The sequence below is a fragment of the Calypte anna genome, chromosome 2 (assembly GCF_003957555.1).
Source record: "Calypte anna isolate BGI_N300 chromosome 2, bCalAnn1_v1.p, whole genome shotgun sequence".
NCBI classification, from domain to species: domain Eukaryota; kingdom Metazoa; phylum Chordata; class Aves; order Apodiformes; family Trochilidae; genus Calypte; species Calypte anna.
In genome coordinates this window covers 108,787,288-108,809,937 of record NC_044245.1, presented here as the reverse complement: position 1 = coordinate 108,809,937, position 22,650 = coordinate 108,787,288, and the positions used below count along the sequence as shown (strand labels likewise).

The 22,650-nt window shown below is 39.0% G+C and overlaps 1 protein-coding gene across 3 annotated transcripts in view; it reads right to left on the bottom strand.

The window, feature by feature from the left end:
* Positions 1–22,650, bottom strand: part of DTNA (dystrobrevin alpha) — a 182,392-nt gene that overhangs the window by 84,065 nt on the left and 75,677 nt on the right. For all 3 annotated transcript variants that reach the window (XM_030446270.1, XM_030446271.1, XM_030446272.1), the window contains exons 2-3: positions 12,870–12,937; positions 10,307–10,387 (exon numbers count right to left, since the gene is read on the bottom strand). In XM_030446270.1, the coding sequence (XP_030302130.1) occupies positions 10,307–10,387; positions 12,870–12,937 (149 nt within the window). The remainder of the gene's footprint in view (positions 1–10,306; positions 10,388–12,869; positions 12,938–22,650) is intronic.

The window sequence follows — 22,650 nt, the reverse complement described above, 5'->3', positions numbered from 1 at the left end:
TGGAGTAAACAGCATATCATTCAGACAAACTGCAGAGGATATTTGACTAAACTTTGGCTTTTTGTTAACCTAATCTTTCTGCACTTGCCTTCCTGCCATTACTCATTCAAAGCAATGTCTTGTGAACCATGCTCCAGTACCCTGGCTTGTTTGTTCAGTAACCAGAACAGCAGCACCAGGAGGCAACTGCAGCAGCTCCCATTGCAGCAATTTGCAATATCACCCACCAAAACTTCACATCTCTTAAGGAAACAGGTCTGAGGAATAAGCCAAGAGAAGCAGAAAAAGCTCCAGTTGACACAGAGCTTGACAATCAGCAGCAGTGAGAAAGGAAACAGGACTGCAGAATGTGAAATGACGGATAAATGGGTTTTAGGTTCAGTCTCACACATCCACCCCTCCTTCTCAGAGTGACAGAAGCTCTTTACTGATGCTGTCAGGGCCCCTAGATGGAGTAAGAGTCTTGATGTACATGGCCACTAATCTGTCATCCTTTAGTTTACACATGCAATCCTTAAACATATCCTGCAAATCCAAGAAAAAATAAAGAGATTCAAGACAAAATGTAGATGAATGGAATGCAGAAGATCAGCACCTTTACAAGAGATCCAGTATGACACTAGTCAGAAATTGAGTTCAACCTCCTCAAACAATATGAACTGAAAGACTGATTCATTCCTTCCTTCATGCCATAATAATGTCAGGGAGTTCAACATAGTTACTTTCAATTTACTTTCTGTCAGGAAAGAAGACATCCATCTATCTATCTGTCTATCCACATGGACTAAAGAAAAGGGAAAAGGCTGAGCATAGATAGAATTTCTCCTGGAACTAGCCCACGCTGTGCACAGTAAATGGCCAAAGACTGCTTGCAAATATTCTGCTAGAAATCCATTGCAGCTAACAGCAATATCACACACACAACTCGGTTTTAATTCAGCCTAGAAATACCTTAATTTAGCACATGGAAAACTGCTTTTGTAAAGCCACTGTATATCACAAAAATCAATGCCAGGAAGCTGAATGTTCATTGTGTAGAGTCCCAGAACTTTGTAAGTAACAATGCAAACAGAGGACAGGACATTACATTGTGCATTTTCTTCACACTTATAAAACCAGGAAATTATTTTTATGGTCAACATTTTCTGCTCTCACTATTTGTGCTAGCATATAAGGTACATGCTGTATGAAATCTTCCAACAAGACTTAGAGAAAATAATCTCAGGAGCAACTCTGGAATGAAAATACAAGGTAAAAGATTAAGCTTCTTTTTCAATACTCTGGATGTCATGAAGTTGATCATGAAGGTCCTTTCCAACCATGATGATTCTACAGTTCTATGATCTGTATTGTTAGAGGCACCCCACACTCTGACTGTTCTCCTGAGGACTGTTTGCTGTCTTCAGCCCGAAGAGGCTCTTAATTGCTGAGAACATGGACAGCCAGCATCCTTGCTGGCTCCACACCAGTTTTAATTGTAAACCTAACTGGAGACTGATAGTGAAAGGAAACAAGAAACTACTTGAGATAGCTTGTACCATCACGGGATGCTGCATCAGAGGTGGCTGTTTAGGCAGGAGGATGGTGGGGACTGTGCAGTTAAGGAAAGCTGCATAGTACCTACACATTCTCCAGAGCATCAAACCCTGGAAAAGGCAAAAAACCTCCAGCAAAAGTCTCAAGTCAGCTGACACAATGGAGAAGGAGACTTTAAAATGCAATGCTATGGCACATAGATAGGGCTAAACGCTGCACATTATCTTCTTAAGAAAACAATTTTTTGCAAAGACATCAAAACAGTCCTTTACAGAAAGCACAGATGACCTGTTCATGTCTGACTCCTCAAGATTACTGCTTTGAGTCCAGAGTAGAGGCAGGGCTGGTTCAAGGTGATGGACAGATGCTCCCCAGGAACAAAGGACCATGATTACCAAACTCAGTATCTACTCAAAGGAAGACCTCTTACTTTTTCCCTCCTCTTTGTCACATAAATATGTTGTCACACAGAAAAAAACCCAACAAAACAAAGCCAAAACAAAATAACTCCAAACATCCCCAACCCCCAAAAAACAAGAAAAAAAGCAAACCAAACCAAACCAACCAACCAAACAAAAAACCCAAAAAATCAAGCCCCCCCAAAAAACCAGAGAAATGTGAGAGCCATTAAATCACACTGCTTAATGAACTCTGGCATATTATGGAGGTGCTTGCATAACATCAGTACAGCCTCAGCAAAATACCCAAAGAGGACAGAGCAGAACAGCCCAGGGAAAGGGAACAAAAGCTCAAGTGTAAGAGAGGGTTTGCCTGAAGAAAGGTGCTTGGAGCCAAGAAGATAAAAGGAATGGAGAGAGCCTCCAAGAGGATGAGGGTTGCACAGAAGACACAGATAAAGCAAATGCCACAGCTAATGACATGAAGCTGAAGAACAGACAGGAATATGATGAAGGAGACTTAAAAACAGCTACTGTTTGTGGGGAAAAGTAAGAGGGTGAAAGAAGAAAAAGCTCTTGTATGAAGAAGCAGCATCGCACAGAAGACACAATAATCCTTTTTATCACCAAGGTATCAGTTTATCAGCATGAGACTATGTCTGCATATATTTTGTAATTTGTAGCCTGTCTAGAAGAATTCTAAGTTAATAATAATTTATTTTATTTTGGTTGAAGTGCTCATTAGGAGGACTGATGTGAAATCAGATGAACAAACTTTCTGGATTTGTGTAACTAATCCAAAGCCTACCAGCCAAATGTGACTGACATCTGTTACCAGTAACACACATCAGTGGGGAACTGAACAGACTGTCCCAATCTTAAACATGCATCAGGAAAGCCATCAGAAACATCACAATGAATTGCAGTTCTAGCAGAGTTCAGGAAATCAGTATGAAGAGATTTTCAGCTATGATCCCATTACAATGAACTGTGCATCAAGGCAGGGCTTAGGCACCTGTGTAGCAGAGGGCAGCAGGAAGGTATATTTGGGAAGTGACATAGTCTCTGTGCCTGTCAACTTCTAGCTCCAAGGAAGCCAATTCAATCATTTTCCTCTGTAAAGGGTAAAATAATATTAGCTGACAAACTTATACAACTCAGGTTTTAACAGGAGCCACTTGGAATCATGGTTTTGTTTGAAATATCAATCTCAAACCAAATGAAAATGTGAGAGCTTAAGATATATACCTTTGGTTAACTCTTTTTGCCATTAAAATGAGTTCCAAATGTCCACTGATAGTTCTTTTATCAATCTTGTATGAGACAGATTTGCAGTCGTAGCCTTTAAGAGCAAATACTCAGGGACACCTGAGATACCACAAACCCTTCAAGTAGTAACAGTTTGCTTTATACCAACATTGCAGAAAAGGTTGACTAGCAGTCCCTCAACGAACAAGCCAGATATACAGGTTATATGTCAGCTCTCTAGCAGCTATTATGATCTGTCAAATATATTACTAAACTTTTCCAGTTAAAAGGAATATAAAAGAAAATCCGAACACATTTTCAGGATACTGTGCTGTGAGTGAACACTTACAGACCAAAATCCTTCTGAAGGATTTGTCTGCAGGGAGTATGAAAAATCAAACCCTTTTGAACTTTTCATTAATAATTGATGCATAATGCAGAATGTATGATATATGCATCCTTCCCCCAGAGTTGCCTGGAAACCCATATGGAACAGTACTAGCAGTTCCAGGAGCTCTAAGTCACTGGTAAAGACAAAGGAACAAAAAAGTTTTAAAAATCATTAACTCATCTTTCTCTCCATTGTTCAAGTACTGCAGGATACCCAAATTAGTAACATACACAATGGTACCATGACTCCTGTAACACAGAATGATTTTCCTTTTTCTTTTTAAAAAGCTGTATCTCTTGGAGTCATTATGTGAATGACTGTAAGTCTCAGCTTCTGCTAAAACGGTGAACAAAGAACATGACTAATATTTGCATCCTTTATATTTAAATAATAACAATAATAATACTACCACTACTATTAATGGTAATCAGATTGCACAGTATCCAAGATGCTCAACAGAGAAGAATAAAACCAGGAACTAAAAATGTTTCATTTTTTCCTAAATGGCAGGATTTCTAAGAAAATCTCATTAGAAGAGTAATCACTGAAGGTTTAGAACAATATGAGAATGACATAATCACAAATTCAAGAAGCAGATTGTTCTCCTAAAAATGTTTCAAACTGCAGCCAAAAAGACCTTTCACACTTCTCAAGCAGGCAACATTGACTGTCATTCAGTTTGATTGCTCTGTGACCCAGCCTCAGTCTATCTTGTGCTTAATTGCTTCCAAGAATGATAAAAACCAACCATGAGAACAGAACATTAACCATGGAAAGCTACAGTGATGAAAGATTAAGTTATTTAGTCTATACAGTTCTGTAATAATGATAATTTGGTGGCTGTTTATTATAGTCATCCTGAGAAAAAAGGCACGAGGGACAAGAACAAAATTGCACAGGCTACACAGTCCTTGAGAAGTAAAAGACAGGACAGTAAACAGGAATGCCTCTTGTCATGGCACAAACCTTCATGGAATTCTCACACAATAAGGACAGAGCAGAAGGGTTCTGAATATCCCATAGCTTTGTATTAGGAGATTTTTTTTTTTTTTTGGATATTAAAGATCAGAACATACATTGTCATGCAGAAGAGAAGATTGAACCTGGATCTGTTGTTGACTTCCTGAGCCATTGAATAACACAAAGTTCACAGTATTATTTCCAGAGTGGAATCAAGACTTTCAAATCCTTTCCTTTTACTACTGGTACCAGATACTGTGTCTTTTGTGTGAATGGCATGAGATAAAATTGTACTTTAAGTATCAGCCCTGTACAGAAAAAAAAGAAACAAACCCAACGACAAATCTAAACCTTGATAATTTTGTTTAGGTTTAATAAAATAATTTTTTTTAAGTGCCTGCTAGCCTGATGGGGACCAGTAGCTCACACAAGCTGGTACAATAATTTGATTTCCAAATTGTCAGTTTCTAGGACAAAACCAGTTTCAGCAGCTTGCTGTAACGCTACAGGAGGTATAGGAGTACAAATGGAAAAAAGTTTTAAGCAAATCATCTAAAAATAGTACCCTTGCAATAACTGTCATTCACTTTCAGTGGCAAATTATTATATATCAGGAGGGTGAGAAATTATTCTAACTTAGAACAAATCTAAAAAAGCAGACCAGATCAGAGAGGCACCCAAGAGCATCAAGCTGACATGCCCACATGCCTCAGCCTAAGCCCAGAGGAGGTAGGAAGAAGAGCAGAGTGGAGGTCAAGGAGACTGCCCTGGACACAAGGTCACTATCACAGCCACGGCAGCTGTGCTCCCTATGTGGAAACAGCTGTGCCACAACTTGAATAAGATAAAACAATGAAAAAAAAAAATCACTCTCGCAGAAGAATATTGAAGTGGGAAACAGAGACACTGAAACCCTAAGGCGCAGGGATTAAACTGCCAGAGAAGCAAGCTCCCTTTTTTATGCATTAACTAAACCACGTATTAGTATCACCAGCATGGCTTTAGATTCAAGCTTTCAACTGCCAATGATTTATTCCAATCTAGGGAAATCAGCAAAATCTGCTTTTTGCAGCCAGAGTCATTGAATAATCTCACAACAAAGTCAGAAAAGTCTATCAAGGACCTCAGTAGCATTCCAGCTGTACAGTTCCATATTAGTGAGTGATGTTCAATCATAGACTGGTTTTCATTAAGTTGTGTTATTGTGTTCTACTCCTGCTGCCACCACAAACCAGAGGGAATTTGCATGTGAACACAGTATTTCATCTCAGCTTGTTTTTCTGCATGAACAATGGGGTTTTAATAAATTCACTGAAAACCAAATATTAAAATAAACAAGCTGCACAGTGATAACTGGGATAACAATAAATTGTGCTTTTTGATGGCTCCTGAATACTGGTAAATGTAGAAAGATACGTGCTACTGCTGTCATCGGTCCTTCATGCCTTGTTTTAGGAAAGCCTATTATGCTTCTGTGTCTGAATGCTACAGATAAACAGCTGTAAATCAACCTCACCAAAATGGCATTTTCCTGGCAGTAAGGGGAGCTGAGTGGGAGTCTCAGTATGGTGAGAATGTCTATCAGATGCTCCAAAACCTGCTTTGATGCACTGGAGGTAAAGTGAAGGACAGTATCTTACTGTTTGAGTTTGCCAGAGCAACACTGGTTTGTAGAGTTTCCAAGTTCTGCAAATGTTGCAGAACTCATGGTGCTCACTCGTAGTTCTCCCTCCTTGATTTTTGCACTATTTAAGGCCACCTTTAAAAGCCGATCAGAAAATTAGGTGATGATGAAGTTAGCTATTTGCATTTTGTTCATTTTGTACAGTACAGACTGGAATAAACATGTAGTATGTTTGATCAGGTTTTTGCACCTCTGAGACTATATCCCACACCATCATCCAGCTGAACATCCACAGTCAGCTTGAACACTCCTGCTTTACATTCTGAGATCTGAAGATGGCATAACCACCAGCAGAGTTCTGTCTGGGTTCTTAAGAGCTTCTCAAGACTTCTTTAATATTACTTTGATTTACTTTCTTTTCTTTTTTTTTTTTTTTTTTTTTTTTTTTTTTTTTTTTTTTCTTTTTCAGAAATGATACCTACATCTTGTGTTAGTATTTATGACCACAAGAAGACTATTGCTACTGCAACAGGTCTATTGCTACAGTAGTTCTGCAAAGTGATAAGCAAATGGCCTGTAATCATCTCTTCCTATACTCACCTCATCCTCAAAGGTATCTGCATTACCTACAAAGTGTCTCTTTTTATTCATTTAAATTTTAGAAATTATCAGCAAAAACAGAGAAGCCTAAAATTAGTTTATATTCATGGTACACTAACAAATCTCCTCACCTTTTAGGTTTCCTGCACATAGAACTCTGTAGGTCTTTTGCTTTTGGGATTCTCGCTATATAATGCATCCCACATTTGATCCCCTTAGCAGATTCAGATATACCAACAATAATTTGTAAATGTTATTGCTATTTATTTGTAGCATTAACATAGGGAAATACTTAAATTTGAAGGAATTTTTCTTTCAAAGATAAAATTACACTTTTTTCAATTTTATGTATTTATTATTTTCTGAGCTCTTAGGAAGAAAATTCTGCTTCTCTGAAGAATAAGGCTGGACTAGATTCAATTCCACCCTGTTTGACAAATAATTTTAATGACTGATGTTGATTTTTCTCACTTTGACGATTTTATTTGAACTGCCTGTTGGTTTAAATGCTCCAAGAGATTTTCATAAAAGACATATTTTTTGCATGTGCAGTAGTTTTCTTAGTTTTATAGAATTATAGGAAAGACATATTTGGAATTTTGAAGACTGCTTGCTATATATCTTTGAAGTAGTCTTTCTCGTGTGAAAATTAAACAATTTGATGGAGCAATTAATTCGATTGATGGTGTTAGCACTCATTGTAGTGGTATTCTGACATATGGTGGAATTTGTCAGAATATACATGACCTCCTTATAATCTCTGGCCAGACAGTTTAAGTAGTTTAAAGAGAAATGCTGCAAGACAACCAAAAAGCAAAAGCCAAGAGAGAATGGCTCGTAGAATAGGAAGGCACCTTTGCCCATTGCACACCGACTACATCACCAGAAAAAGCCAGGCAGCTGCTTTGAAGGTTTCAGCAAAACAGCCTTTTGTACTGAATTCATAAACAGAGGCCAGGAGATGAACCTGTGTCTGCATTAAAGACAGCAGAAACAAACAGTGAACAGTTTGTGATAAACACACCCACCTCTTTGATGATATCCCACGACTGTCTATGCTAATGAGCACCTCCAGGTAAAAAAGATAATGTTAATAAAAACCTCTACTCTGCTTTCCGTGGAAACAGCCACTTCTGGCACTTGAAGCAGCTCTCTGCTTCCACCCTCAAATACCTTCAGCCTGTAGCCAAGAGCAGCTTCCTGCAATTTATTAAATTAGCTCTTAAACACCTTCTTAAACCCCTTAAACACACTCAATCTAGGCAGTTTTTCCCTACTAAGTCTGGGCCAGCAGGGCAGGAGAGTGCAGCTGAAAGAAGGTAAGGTTGGCAGGAGTGACAGGAGGTGCTAAGTACTGGGAGTGGAGCAGGGCTGCCTTTGAGCTTTTTCTTTTTGTATTCTCCCCTAAATGGAACAGCTCAGATGCAGCAGAAAGGTTTTTTTCATACGTCCTTTCCCTCCACCCTGAACTTACTATTGGGTGGTGCATAACAGTAAGTTCTGTAGGAAAAATGATAATAAAAAGAGTGGCTGCCAAGAGCTGGAGGTCTGATAATAACCATTTGGGGGCAGAGCTCGGTTCAGTGACTCGATGTTTAGGTGCTCTGTCTTAGACAGCCATAGCCTGAAATCACATCAGGTGAATAAACAACTTCTTTTCCCACTACTGAAAGAAAGTAATCTGGGAGAACAGCAGTCTAGCAGGAAAAATCAGAAGAAAACTGCACTTGGTAGTGGAAAGACACGTGCAGTTCAGCCCATTCCAGAGCAATAAGCATTATTACTTGAGCTTTAAAGAAACTAATTCTTAGGACAACTTTTTTTTTTTTTTTTTTTTTCCTGGAAGACACTGATACAATCTAAGTCTTGATATAAGACCAGCAAATTATGTCTCCTAGGTTATCACAGCAACCAGAGACAATCACTGTCCATGAACAACTTGACACAAGCTGGCAAAATGTGCATTGGCTCTCTATGAAAGAGAGAAGCAACAAATCCACAAGGGCAGGCTGCAGCTAATTAAAAAGAGGAACAAAGTTCAGATTAACAACCAATATGTTTAGTCAGCCAGCCCCTCCCAAAACTGAAGCTACCACATGCTTAGTTTTCTTTTCTTTTGCTTTGTATACAGTCATCAAAGCAATTAGTGTTATGACTTTGCTATCACTGTCAACAGAATTGGCTACTTTTGTCACCTCACACTACTGTGCTCTGCTACCATGACAGTGAAGTGGAATTTTCATCCTCCTAAGCATAAAATGGAAAAATTAAAATAAGCAACAGAAAGCAATATAAAAGTGTCTTTCAACACCATTTCTTCCTGAATGGGAGAAGCCAGGTGCTGGACAGGTACTAAACCCCTGCTGGCTTTTGTGTCTGGCAGCCTGCTCATAATGTGATCCTAATCCTTCAATTCATACTTCAGCTAAACACATACTTAAAACATGAGAAATGTGCTGCAGAAGTGATTGAACAACCAGCTCTGTAGTTAATAACGCAATAAATACTCTCCAAAGCATTTGCTGCCACAGTTTGGCCTTTCCAGTATGCCTGGAAAGCCTAAGCTAAACAATTCTGGAGTGCAGATAGATGGAGCCTGAAAACTAGGAACTATTTCCTGGGCAGTAAATCTCTGTCTGCATTGAGGTCTTCTTAACATATTCACCACTTGTGTATAACACAAGTGCATCCAAACAGTCATTCCAGTTTAGATACAAAGACTACAAAATCTTGTTTTCTCTGCATTAGTCCTCTCCCTACTGCCACTGCTCAGAAAAGTTCCCCTGGCTAGGACTTTCTTTTTCACTTGGTATGGAAAGGGCCAGCAAAACACATAAACCAAACCCCACTATTCTAAGTATGGGCATGCTATTTTGGATAGAAATATGATATATATGATAAGAAAGGATATGCTCCATTACAGATTTTATATGTATTTCCTCTTTCAGCTTCATAGCACAATAATGTGCTAATAGAAGCTGGAACTCTTAAGGAAGAAAGATTGATTCTCAGAAGAAATATTTAAAAAGTCACTAACTGAGTGGGGAATTTTTTCAGATTGAAGCCTAGATGGGGAAGACAGACACATGGTGAGATTATGAACAGGTTCATCCTCTCAGAAGAGATGTCTCTAGCTGGTCTTCTGGAACAAAGGGGTCTGACTGACAATGCATTTACTTTACTGCACCCCAATCATCAAGTTCTGAAACCACCATTTCTTCACACAGAGTTGATATAAAAGCATTTAACTTGCAGGATCTTACTGGAATTCCTGAATGTTAGTTTATGAGGAAACTGGTAATGTGCTGATTAATCAAAGTTGTGGCTCACATCAAAACCCACCCTTCTATGACTGAGTAACTGGTATGTTTAAGACAAGCTCCTTATAGAAACAAGTTAATATTTAAAATCTGCTCAGGCACTCTGATTAATGTCTTTTACTATGCCAGATCAAGCAGTCCTCATTTGTGACTGTGCTGATGGACTGCTTGTGGAGTGCAGGGGAAAGCTGATAATGATGGGATACAAAAGCAGCACTGACATACTTACAGTTGCATTTCTTCTGAACAAATCTGAGCTTGCATGCTGTTCTGTAGGTGGACAAACGAATGCGATCCAAATCTTGAGCCCCTAGTGGAAGAGAATAACAGTGACATTTGTATGAAATACGACCTATGTGTCTCTTTGCTAGCAGGAAAGCCAGAGAACAAAGGGGACACATGAGCTGACTCTGTTTAATAATTTTCAAGGCTCTTTCCTTTGCAGGGAATGTGGAGAGGGGTGAGGAGTATGAAGGGGAATGGCAGGAGCTACAGTGTGAGAAGACTTCTGTAAAAGAAGGCAAGGAATAGTCAGCCCACTGTGTCTGTCACTTTGAAGAACAATCTGGTCAAGCTGCAGGCTAAAAGACACTGGCCAGGCTCCAACAGCAGAGAAAATCTCCATCTAATTTTAATATTTAACAACAAAGCCCATAACAAGTATCTTTGGCGGACATGCCAGATCAGACCAAGGTACTGCCAGCAAACCAAATTAGAAACAATATCATGCTGTAATGAAAAGACTGACAGCAATCTGCAGAAGGGGGCAAAATAATGAAAGCATGTCAGACTTTCACCATTCCACATCCATGTGTCCTCAGAGGGTCAGCTCTCTATTTCACACATAGCTTGGGCCCTGGCTGCTCCAATTTAAAGGTCTGGCAACATTTCCAAAGCAGCTGTCCAAGAGATGAGATGGCTATAAACTGACTGGTAGCTACTTCACATAACAAGCACAGCACCAAGGGACCAGGATGGGGGCAGAACCTGGCACAGTGTGTTTAGGCCTGCTGATGATGTGCACCACTCCCCAAAACCTCAAAAAGTAGATGAAGAGATTGTGCTTTAAATTTTTCTCCCTCTTGGTTGGTAGGTTTTACATAAGAAGTGTTGCCTTCACTATGGTCTATGAAACACAAGACTGCTTATTAATTGTACCACACATTTCAGGGAAACACATTTAATTCCATTTCTATGTATTTGCCTTTTCTCTGGTTGGCTCTGTTACAGGAGTAAAACCTGTTCTATACAATTGAGCAAGGTACCAAGTTAAAAAACAAAACAAAACAAAGAGGCTTTTTTTTTTTTTTTTTTTTAAGGATCCATCTGCATGAAACACATGCAAACAAGGTACAATCAGGCTGTAAGAGAAATGGAGTGGTATACAGCCATTCTCAGTAGGCCATCTGAATGAGAAGCCCTCAGCTTGGAGAGCTCAGAAGCAGAGATGCAAGGCATTCAGTCACTTCTGGGATCACCCCTGGAGAACAGTCCTGAGCACATTTAATTCACCAGCACAGACCTGGCCTTTCAGTGTGCACAACTGTTCAAGTCCCAGTAATGCTCATCTTGGTCTCCAGCAGAAGAAGGGGGAGATGGTCTGTCATTTTTTACTACATCGCAAGGGAAAAATAATAGGGAGCATAACGATTACAGACAGAATTTAGATAAACCCAGTAGCAGGGTGACAGCCTCAAACTTCATCCATAACAGAATTTCCTTGAGAAAGAGTGGATTGTTTGTAAGAGAAATAAGAGGCGATTGTCAAGAGAACCGCAGGAACATTGTTAATATGGTACATCCCTGACACACTGCTCTGCAGGGAACAGAGCTTCACCAGAAACTATAAAAAATGTGCTGAAGTGGTGTATGTAGCATATGACTCCTTGTTCTGTGTCTGGCTGGGATGGAGTTAATTTTCTTTATAGCAGCCTGTGTGGTGCTATGTTTTTAAATCTGTAGCTAAAAAAAAGAGCTGGTAGCACACCTATTCAACACACATGCCAGCAATTGCTGAATGGTGTTTACACAGCATCCAGGCCTTTCTCTTTCCTATACTGTCCCTTCCCACAGTCAGCTGGGGATGGGCAAAAGGTTGGGAGGGGACACAGCCAGGACAGATGACCCTACTTGGCAAAAAGGACAGTCCATAACATACGAGATCATGCTCAACAATAAATTTAGGGTAGGGAAAGAACTGGGTGATGAGTTTTGTGTTCCAGGGTAGACATTGCTTGGAGATGGGCTGGGCACTGGTCTGATTTTTGAGAGGTGGTGAGTAACCACTTCTGCATCACTTGCTCCAGCTGTTGGGTTTTGTTGTATTTTTTTTCCTCTCTCTTTCCATCACTTAACTGCCTTTATCTCAAGCCATAGGTTTTCTCATTTTATTTCTCCCTATATTTTTTCCCATCCTAGTGGGGGCTGGCTGGGATAAAGCAAATTGCTTGAGTACTTAGCAGCTGGCTGGGGTCAACTCACTACAGATACCCCCTAAAAGATGTAGTCATTTAGAGACCTTTTCCTTCTTCAGTGGTGTGTATTGCAGCATTTTTGTCTCAAGAAGCTATTGATTAAAATACTATAATAACAAAATCTGATGCAGAAAATCCCTCTCTGCTGCTCTCTGGTCAAATCAGCCCATTTTCCTGAGGTTTTGGCCTCATGATATAAAGCCATTTGTGAAACACAGGTATCAGTTACTTGAGGAGCAAAGCTTGCATAAAGTTTACTGACACTGCCTTGTAACATGCTTGGTCTGTCAGAGCAAAACATTTCTAGGAAGTACTTACGCATTTCTGCAAACAGCTGCCTTCTCTCTGCCATGGTATTTCCTCTTTTCCCACAATCTTCAATCATTCTGCAAGACAAAATCATGTGAAAATATTGAGTATTATTCCCAGACTGAACACACAGGCAAAAGCATCCGTAACAGATCCTGGAGAACCTCTGAGCTTGGCTGGTGCTCCACGTGTACCCGATGCCTTTTGCCAGTCTCTCTGTGGCAAGGTTTGCAGAGAAGTTGGTCCCCAAATTGTCCTCCATTCCCTAGACTCTGCTTTCAAGCATTTGTTTTCCTTCTCCCTCTCACTCTCCCAAAGGCAATGTTCAGTTTTTCTGCTTGATGTAACTAACTGACTTACATAACACAAGCTCTTAAATTCATTTTAGGCTTTCTTAAATAAGGAATCTTCAGTTTAAATTATATAAGAGAGAAGAAATCATAAAAGATTCAGATATTATTTTATAATTTAGAAAATGCCTTTCTAGCTAATTCTGCGTGGAAGAGACAAAATAAAATAACACAACAGCAACTAAATCTCTACTCCACAACATAATACCCTCCATTTAGTTAAGAAAATGCATTCCAAATATTCATTCAAATTCAGGACAGTATGGCTCTGACTAAATAAGCTCCAGTTATTGGCTCAGAAGTCAGGATATTTTTTTCTTCAGTTTTCAGATAAAAAATTCTTCAGAATATTTTGAAGAGCACTACTGCTGGATAGAACATAGAGAAAAGAGGTGGCTCCCTTCACAGCCAGCATTCAAACCATAAAAGACTAAAGCCTTCAGAATGAAGATAAACAGCTTTAGCAGCACTCAAAGAATGAAGCCAGTGTCAGCATCACCACTTCCTATGGGTAATTACTCTAGCAAACCAATATCCTTTCCTTCCTGCCAACTCTGGTTAGGGCTTCTGACCTGCATTGTAATTTATATCCTTATCTCAACTAGAGTGTGTAAAATAACACTGGACCACCTGGGATATAAATGAGTTGCTCTGTAGAGGCCTGCAGTTCAAAATATTCCACTGTATCCCACAGCAAGCTCACATATGTATTTAACAGGAAAGATAAAAGTACTGGATGCTGAAGTCTACAATCACCTAACAACTCAGGACAGAAAACAAGTTATCTTTTATTTCTCAAAGAAAGACAAATACATAAGAGGTGGGCCTTTTTTGCTGTTTGTTTTCCTTCAAAAATGCACTGTCCAAATGAAGCGGTGGTATATTATAACTGCCTTATCCAAATAATCTGCTCAGTTCTCAGAGTACTGATAAAGGCTCTGTTAAGAGTGCTACCTATGTGAGCAGCAATGCTACTAGGAAAGTGGACAAAGGGAAAAGATGCAGCCTGTTTGCAGGAATATTCAAGCTCATCATTATGCCAGGAATGATAGAGATGTATGTAGCATGGCATTAAATCTAAGCTAATAAATCCTGACTTTCTGCAGAGATAAGAGCTTTCAGTATTGTGCATTACAGAAGTGGCCACACCAGCTCTGATCTGCAGGTAGGTGGCATCCTGCTTGCTGAGAGGAGCCTGGGAAGGCCCACAATCTACCTGCAAAGCAAGAAGTACCATAAGACATGGCAGACCCAACCTGCATTCCAATTAGACAGCAAGTAGTGCTTTCTTTTGTACCTGGATCAGCATTAAATCTCAATCAGATAAAAGACTCTGCAATCCTACAAACCCCACCTTGAGTTCCCCACTCCTTTCTGTTTCTAATCAAATTCATAGTAGGAGACAGATATGCCATGGTACATGACCACATCTCACAGGACAGGGGAGTTAATAAAGCCCTTTGAAAAGACTATATCATCTTTTACAAGTCAGAGCAGTTGAATGAATACTTAAGAGCAAATACAATTTTAGATTAACTTCTAGTGTCTGTAGAGTGGGTCACAGGGCATCATAATTTTCTCTGACTTCTCCTGTATGCAGAATTACTCTATAGTGTTCAGCTGTTTTGCAGACTACATACTGTCGGATTGTTCATATTAATTAACCAAAATTTGGTTATTTTGATTTTGGCACAAGGATTACATCTTATTTCAGTTTCTTGCTACAATTTACACCTGGATCTTAAAGATTTTTCTCCATTTATTAAGTTGCTATTTTCACTCTACCAATGTTCTCTAACATTCATAAAATTAGCTCTGAGCTCACAGTGACTGCTGCAAACTTTAATGAAAACAAAAAGGGTGCAACTTTATTCTCTCTTTCCTCATATGGCCTCTTGGATAAAAATAATACTAAGCTATTGCTCTTACATATCTACAGAGCATACTCTGGAACACAGATCACCCGTGACTTTATTCACCATGCAGAAGAACTTTTCCAGTCAAAATTAAATACAGAAAGGCATTTTTCAAAAAATGCAAATGGCACAGCCATTTTCCACTTCCTTCAGAGAAGTGGAGGAAAAAGGTGTCCTTTCAGGGAGGTAAAAATTATTAACCAGTTTTCCCTTCTGAGCAGTTCATTCTCCCCTTATTTTTATTGTTGTTTTTATCTCCTTATATAAAATGTTCCCTGGATCTGTGATCATCATTTTTCAGAATGTCCCATTATCTACTGAAACTGAATCACCAGTTTCACTGCTGGGACTTAGGGGAATTATCAGGCCTGACAAATAACTTTATATACACACAACTCAGGCTTCCTTAGAGAGGGAAGAAACTTTGTATTTATATTTTTAAGACTCTCACTATGCCAGATATTTCATAGATTTTAAAACAGCTTTCATCCCAAATGACAGTCCTAAAGTCCTCTGCACCAGGGTATATTCCATTAGGCTAATGAGAACATTAGTGGTGGCAGTATTTTCAGACAGGTATCTTCTATCTTTCCTTTACCTCTTTTCTTGATAGAAGAAAAATGGCAGATGATGCTCATCACAGTTGTTATTTTTGAGGTTTTGAACTCTACAATGTGCTACAGCCTTGGCTCAACTTATGCCATTGGTCACAGATGTTAGGCATCTCCCTTTCTAAGCTTGTTCACCTTGATACAACTTACAGATAGACAGCTCAGCTCTTCAACTGAGATTACAGAGACTTGTGGGGGCTTGGGATGAGCTCAGCTCAGTTCTGGGGCTGCCCAGCTCTGAGCTAATAACTAACTACAGTCATGTTCCAGTATTTCTCCTTTTGCTTATAACACATCAAATCATAGAAAAAAAATAACACGTGTTCTACATGGGAAAAGAGCAAATCACAAAGTGAACCTTCAGAATCACAGAACCAAAGGGAAGGGACCTCGAATGATCATTGAGTCCAACCCTCCTGCCAGACCAGGGTCACCTACAGAAGGTGACATAGGAATGTGTCCAGGTGGGATTTGAATGTCTCCAGAGAAGGAGACCCCACAACCTCCCTGGGCAGCCTGTTCCAGTGCTCTGTCACCCTCATGTTGAAAAAATTTCTCCTCAGGTTTATATGGAACCTCCTATGCTCAAGATGATATCCATTGCCTCCTCTTGTCCTGTCATTGAGCATAACTGAGAAGAGCCTGGCACCATCCTCCTGGCTCTTTCCCTTTACATACTTATAAATATTAATGAGGTTCCCCTCGTTCTCCTCCAAGCTGAAGAGCCCCAGCTCCTTCAGCTTTTCCTCATAAGGGAGACCTTCCACTTTCCTAATCATCTTGGAGGCTCTGCGCTGGACTCTTTCAAGCAGTTCCCTGTCCTTTTGGAACTGGGACAGAACTGGACACAATATTCCAGATGTGGCCTCACCAGGGCAGAGTAGAGGGGTGGAAGAACCTCTCTCAACCTACTAACCACCTCGCTTCTAATGCACCCCAGGATGCCATTGGCGTTCTTGGCCACAAGGGCACATTGCTGGCTCATGGTCATCCTTCTGCACACCAGCACCCCCAGGTCCCTTTCCCCTGTGCTGTTCTCCAACAGCTCAGTCCCCAGCCTGCACTTGGAGTTGTTCCTACCCAGTACTTCACAAAACAGAATAAATTGTCAGAGACACAATTTTGAAAAATATTAACTGCTGTACACTCTTGCCATAGTGAGGATTAGATTATGTTTGTCTTCTCTTGATCTCTTCCACCATCTTTTCCCTTTCACTTTTCTCCCCAGGAAATAGCTTCTCCACTGAAGGTAGGGAGAACACCTATTGTGCATCTAATTAAAATTCTTGTCACAGGCTAATTAGTAAGGTACCAATGAGCAAAGTATTAATGCTTCAATATATTACAGACATTCCAGAGCTGAAGTAATTCCAAGCATAAGGTTTCCAGCCTCTGAAAAAGAAACTGTAGAGGTTTCATTTCTACAAATGTTTCAAGCTGAAAACTTTTATGAGCTAGTAGCACTTGATGGAAAATAGTAAAATAATGTAGTTTCATAGAATGATAGAATGTCTGGGGTTGGAAGGGACCTTAAAGATCATCTAGTTCCAACCCTCCTGCCCTGGGCAAGGACACCTTCCAAAAGACCACAAAGCCCCATCTGACCTGATCTTGAACACTTCCAGAAATTAGGCATTCACAGCTCCCCTGGGCAGTTCCAGTGTTTCACCACCTTCATTGTAAAGAATTTCTTGTCTATATCTAATCTGAACTTGCCCTCTTTTACTTTAAAACCATTAACCTCACCCTATCACTACAGGCTGATTTTAACTCTTGTGATTACAACTTTATGTTCATGCTTATCATGTACCAGAAGCAGCTGGTCTATTTTTTTTTTTTTAATATACTTCATTTCAGTAGAAAATCTGTGAGGGAATATCATATAATATACGTCAGGTGAGCAGTAAATGCTTATTTTTTCTTTGCTGTTGTGCTGCTTTGATTTATGAGTAATGCAATAATCTCTCATATATATTTTTTCCTTTTTTTCAGTATTTATACAGTAAACATTATTTTTTACTAACCCCCACTTTATGTCATCTTCTTTTAATTAGTGTATTTCCATTTCTTGAGCTATCTCCATGCATGGTAAAAACAATGCCTATAATAATTAAATCATTAGCTCCAACAAAACATAAAAAAAAGCAACTGCCTGCATACCTGGCAAAGAAGCTCCACTCTGGAGAGTTCCCTACACTTAAATGGACACTGTAAAATATTCCTGACACAAAAGTTGCAGTTTGCTGTCTCTGAGGAAAGCCACCTCACTAACATTTCCACAAATCCCTGTCTTGTTTGTCCATGATGGATGAAGTGCCCTGGGGGAGGCGGGAACGATGCCAGTGAGGAAAATCATCTGCTAAAATTGATTAACTGTGGCATGAAAAATTGATAAAGTCCCACGTGATAGCTGTGATGCAGCTGTGTGTTTGACAAAAGAGGCTCCAAATCCTGACCAGTGACATTCCTGACAGCCTTTTAGGCAGGATAAAACTTGTTTTTTCCATCAAAACAGGCACAGAGGAAAACTACAAACACTTTGTACCTGCCCGGGTCTTGCCCAGTAGCACTCGCTGAGTGTTCTGGGACGCAACTTCCAGCTGCAAGTTTTACTCCAGAATGTTGGTAAAACCAACAGTGACCATCTGGAGATGACACTTGGAAGAAGTACCATCATTTCGTAACAAATATTAACCAGGCTCAAGCATCTTTCACTCTGAGCAGCCTGTATTTCCCATGTTAGATATTCTCTTTGGTATGCCTGAAAATTGGAACCATCAGGATGCAGGGAAATGTGCTGGTTTCTTGGTGCCTTTTGTTTGTGCTGTTGACAAACCAGATGCTATTTTCTATGCAGCTGGTCAATATTTAAACCCAGCTTTCAGTAGATAACAGTAACATTTTTCAGCAGCACATATTTCTTGTCTGCCATTGCTTGGGACAGATTTAATCAAAATGCTTTCCAAACATAACAAACTGATATTTCAGGATTTACCAGCATCAGAAATTTTGATTTATGAAAATGAAAAAGCCATCTGGGGTCTAGCCTACATGAGGAACTTTGAAAATACTCTATTCCACAGCTGGGTTTGCAGTGCTGTTCACGCAGGATTCATAGTGACACAAGAGGGAAGATTTCCTGTAGAACTCTTCTTCTCCCATTTTCTCCCAGTTCATCCCTGGTAGATGGATGCTGCTCAGCCAAGTAGAGTTATGGTGAGTCCTAGGTAAACCTGTATTTGTGAAGTCACCAGCCTCAGCAATCCTTGAAGTTAATAACCAAAATCATGAAAGACCAGTTCAGAGCCCTCTTCCTCTTAATGGATTTATTGGTGCCTTATGAATGTCTTGTTCCACATCCTTTAATGAAGCAGGTCCCTAATTGGTCTCTCAGCTTTACATTCCAGGACTAATCTCCAGCACTGTAACAAAACTGTTCAATATTCTTTCCTGCAGCTAGGTATAATTGCATTGCACTTACAGTGCTTGTTTGTATTTTATCTAGATGAGCTTTTACAGTAAAAGAGGAAAATAGAGGCTGTTGCTAAGCTCATCTCCAACAGGAACCTCAGCAAGGCTGCCTCTTATTTTTTGTTATATCTTGCAATTTTAATATTATTAAAAAAACTGAAATTAACCCTTGAGTTATTCCTTTAGCAATACGTGTCTTTTCTTTATAAAAAATAATTTTCCAACTGTTTTTTTGCCAGTTCCCCTTTCTGAGAGCTTCGTATCCTTAGTAGAAAACTGTCAAAAATGCCTAATAAGGCACTCACTGTGCCTTATTTTCACAACACTGAATCTTCAAGGAAGTCTGAATGCTATGTGAATCTTATCTTTGAGGTTTAAAAAATAAATTGTGAAGAGGTTCATCGCTAAAGAAAAAAAAAGGGTAATTTGAAGACAGAAAACATGAGAGTCAAAATTGACCAATTTCATATTTAACACTGTACCAAATCAGAACTTAAACAGAAGATGCTGCAACTGTTTGGCTTCAGGGAACAAAGGAACCACCAGTCATTCCCCATGTACACAGGGCATTATCAAATTTAGGAATTCAAAATGTTACTAACTAGACCAAAATATATGCCCAAATCATTGTTTTTCTGCCTTTTATGCGTGCCTGTAGAACCGAATTTTCAGCTTTTCTGCAATACAAAGGACTTCTTTTAGATAACAGGGAATCTTACTGCTCCAGGCATGAAAGACTTTTAAGAAAAACAGTACTTGAGATTTACAATATATATGTGAAACTTTACAAAACTGTCTTACATTAATTGCTCAGATGTATTTTTCCAACCAAGCTCTTTTAAAGTCAGCCTTCCTGGCACTACAAGAAACTACTCTATAGGATGGAACACCAAAACAAAACAAATGTTTACTGCTTTAAATATGTTTTCACCCTTTGAGAGTATAAACGTGAGCCACTAAAACCAAGTTGGTCAGCTCCAAAAAAATTTTCTTTGGTGTTTCATTACCATGACTTCTGATAAACAGTTCTGAAAAACAGGAGGGATTGATTTTAGCTAACTGGTACAGATTGAAATACAGCTTTTCAAAGTTCTAATCAAATGGTATTTTACAATTATAGTTCATCTGAGGTTTATTAAATCTTTTAAAACAAATAAAGCTGATATTGATTTCCTTTACACATACACATGATGTTTCAGAGCCTTAGTTCGGCTGAGGGGTAGTAAGAAATAATCTCCCCAAAAAGGCATTTCTTGTTTATTAAAGGGCACATTCTAAACAAAAAAAACCCCAAAACCCAGACAGAAAAGCTTGATACACAATGACAAAGCTGCTTGTCTGATGTGTTAATCTTTTAACAGCATTTTGACATGCCCTCATCAGGGACCTGAGTATCTCCAAAATGATATTTTTTGCTACAAAAAAATATTTCTACTATTTTCTAAAAACATGATCAATAATGTATTGATCACCTCTAAAGACTCAAATGTGCAATTCTACTTCTCTCAGTTGGTTAGGCAACGAATAATTCACAAGGAAAACTGAAATGAAACTCAGGTGGTAAAAAGTTATAAGGACTTTATCACAGGAAGCATGCTATTGATATTCCGATACTTTGGTACTCTGGTCTTCTCTCAGGTCTTTTATTTGCCATTATAGAGACACAAAAGAGATAGCAGGAATTCACATATAATTAAACTCCTACTTAGTCAAAGAGATCTTTCTGTTCTTCTTGTGCTGCCATAATTAAATCCCAACTCATTTGAGTAAGCTGTCAGTGATACAATTGTGTTGGGAAGCATTTCCTGGCTTCTGCCAAGTTTAATAATAAAAGTTGTCAGTTTATGTAAACAGGGATTTTTTTATTATTTGCTGTAGGACAGTAGGCACCTTCATCTCTTTAGAATTATAAAAACATCTAAATAACCCAAATGGTATCTGTAGAAAAAGACACATTCCTAGGCAGTTGAAATTATTGAGACATTTTGTACGAACCGTGAAAATCTTTCATCAAAATTAAGTATTCCTGGGCACTCAAAAAAAGAGAGAGGTTCTTGGCTTGGTCACCTTACCTGACCAAAAGTTTTGGCATCCAAAAAATTAATTGAGTAGCCATTGATTCAGAGAAGTTGAAAAAACACTATCAGCTTAGAATATTCCATTAGTCAACTGAGAAACAAGAAGAGTTGAATTTTTTTTCCTTTTATGCCTGAAATAGAACCTTTTGGCCTTCTTCCACTTTTTCATTTTCTGAAACATAACTCAGAGATTCATGAAGAAGCAGTCTGAATTATTTCTATATAATGCTGCTAAAAATGAACCTTGAAAAACACTCCCACAAAAATCCAAGCCTCTCCAGGTCTCATTGCGGGGAAAATAAATTACAAATGAAGGAATGAGGAGGCACTGATGAAATTGTTCATGTGTATTCTTTCATAGTGTTATCTGTTAATTTGTCTTGAAGTTTAGTGAGAGCAGGCACTGGGACAGCAGAATGGAAGTAGAATGGGAATTAAGGAATCTATGAGCCTCTCTGGTTAAGTATACCTTCTGAGGCAAAAAAAAAAGCTTTGATTACTGAGTCTGTATGAATCTCATGCAGAGAGAAATCAGATCCTAAATGCAAGTAAGAGCAGCCTACAGGCTGATCTAATTAATATCTGAAGAAGGCATTTTTAGCAATTAGCTATTGTAAGGAAATGAGGAAATGGGAGATTTTCTCTTCTTTATCTGGTCAAATATACCAAACACCAACTTGTTCCTTTTAATTCTGTTTTCAAGTCCCAGATCACACAAAAGGAGACACATTTAAGTCTCTAAGTTTGTGGTGGGAAAACAAGTTCCTAGTTTATTGTTAAACTCACTGCACTTGGCAGCCTAAGCTATAATAGCTCAGTCCTCAAGATATTCCAAAAGTCAGAATGATCAAAATCTGTATCTCTACATTCTCATTCCATAACTGCCTGCCTTCATGTCCATGAATAACCACACAAACAATACAGCAATACAGTCATTATTTCCAACAGAAACAGAACAGGTAGGCTGGCAGTGACACGTGCTAACAAACAGCAGAAAAAAAAATCCAAGCATTGAGACATCTAAATTTGTAAAAAATTAAGTGACAAGAAATTTCTGAGCCTTCTAATGGTGAACACATAGAAAAGACAAACACAGATGGGCTGCAGTTCAACAAAAGTTTTCTTTAATCTGTCCTTATTCTGCAAAGCCTTTACACACACACTGAAATCAAAGCATATGCTTGAATTTTATTGTGCTGACTGAGTACTTAGCTGAAGCACTATGAACTGCTGAACCACGCTCAAGTTTTCCTACTTAATCCTTAATAAGTCCTTAATAAGCACCTAACCAAAAGGACAGTCTACGTTTGTAGTAGACTGTGTGTTTCACACACGTTTCAGTGTGTGAAAAAGGAAATGTATGT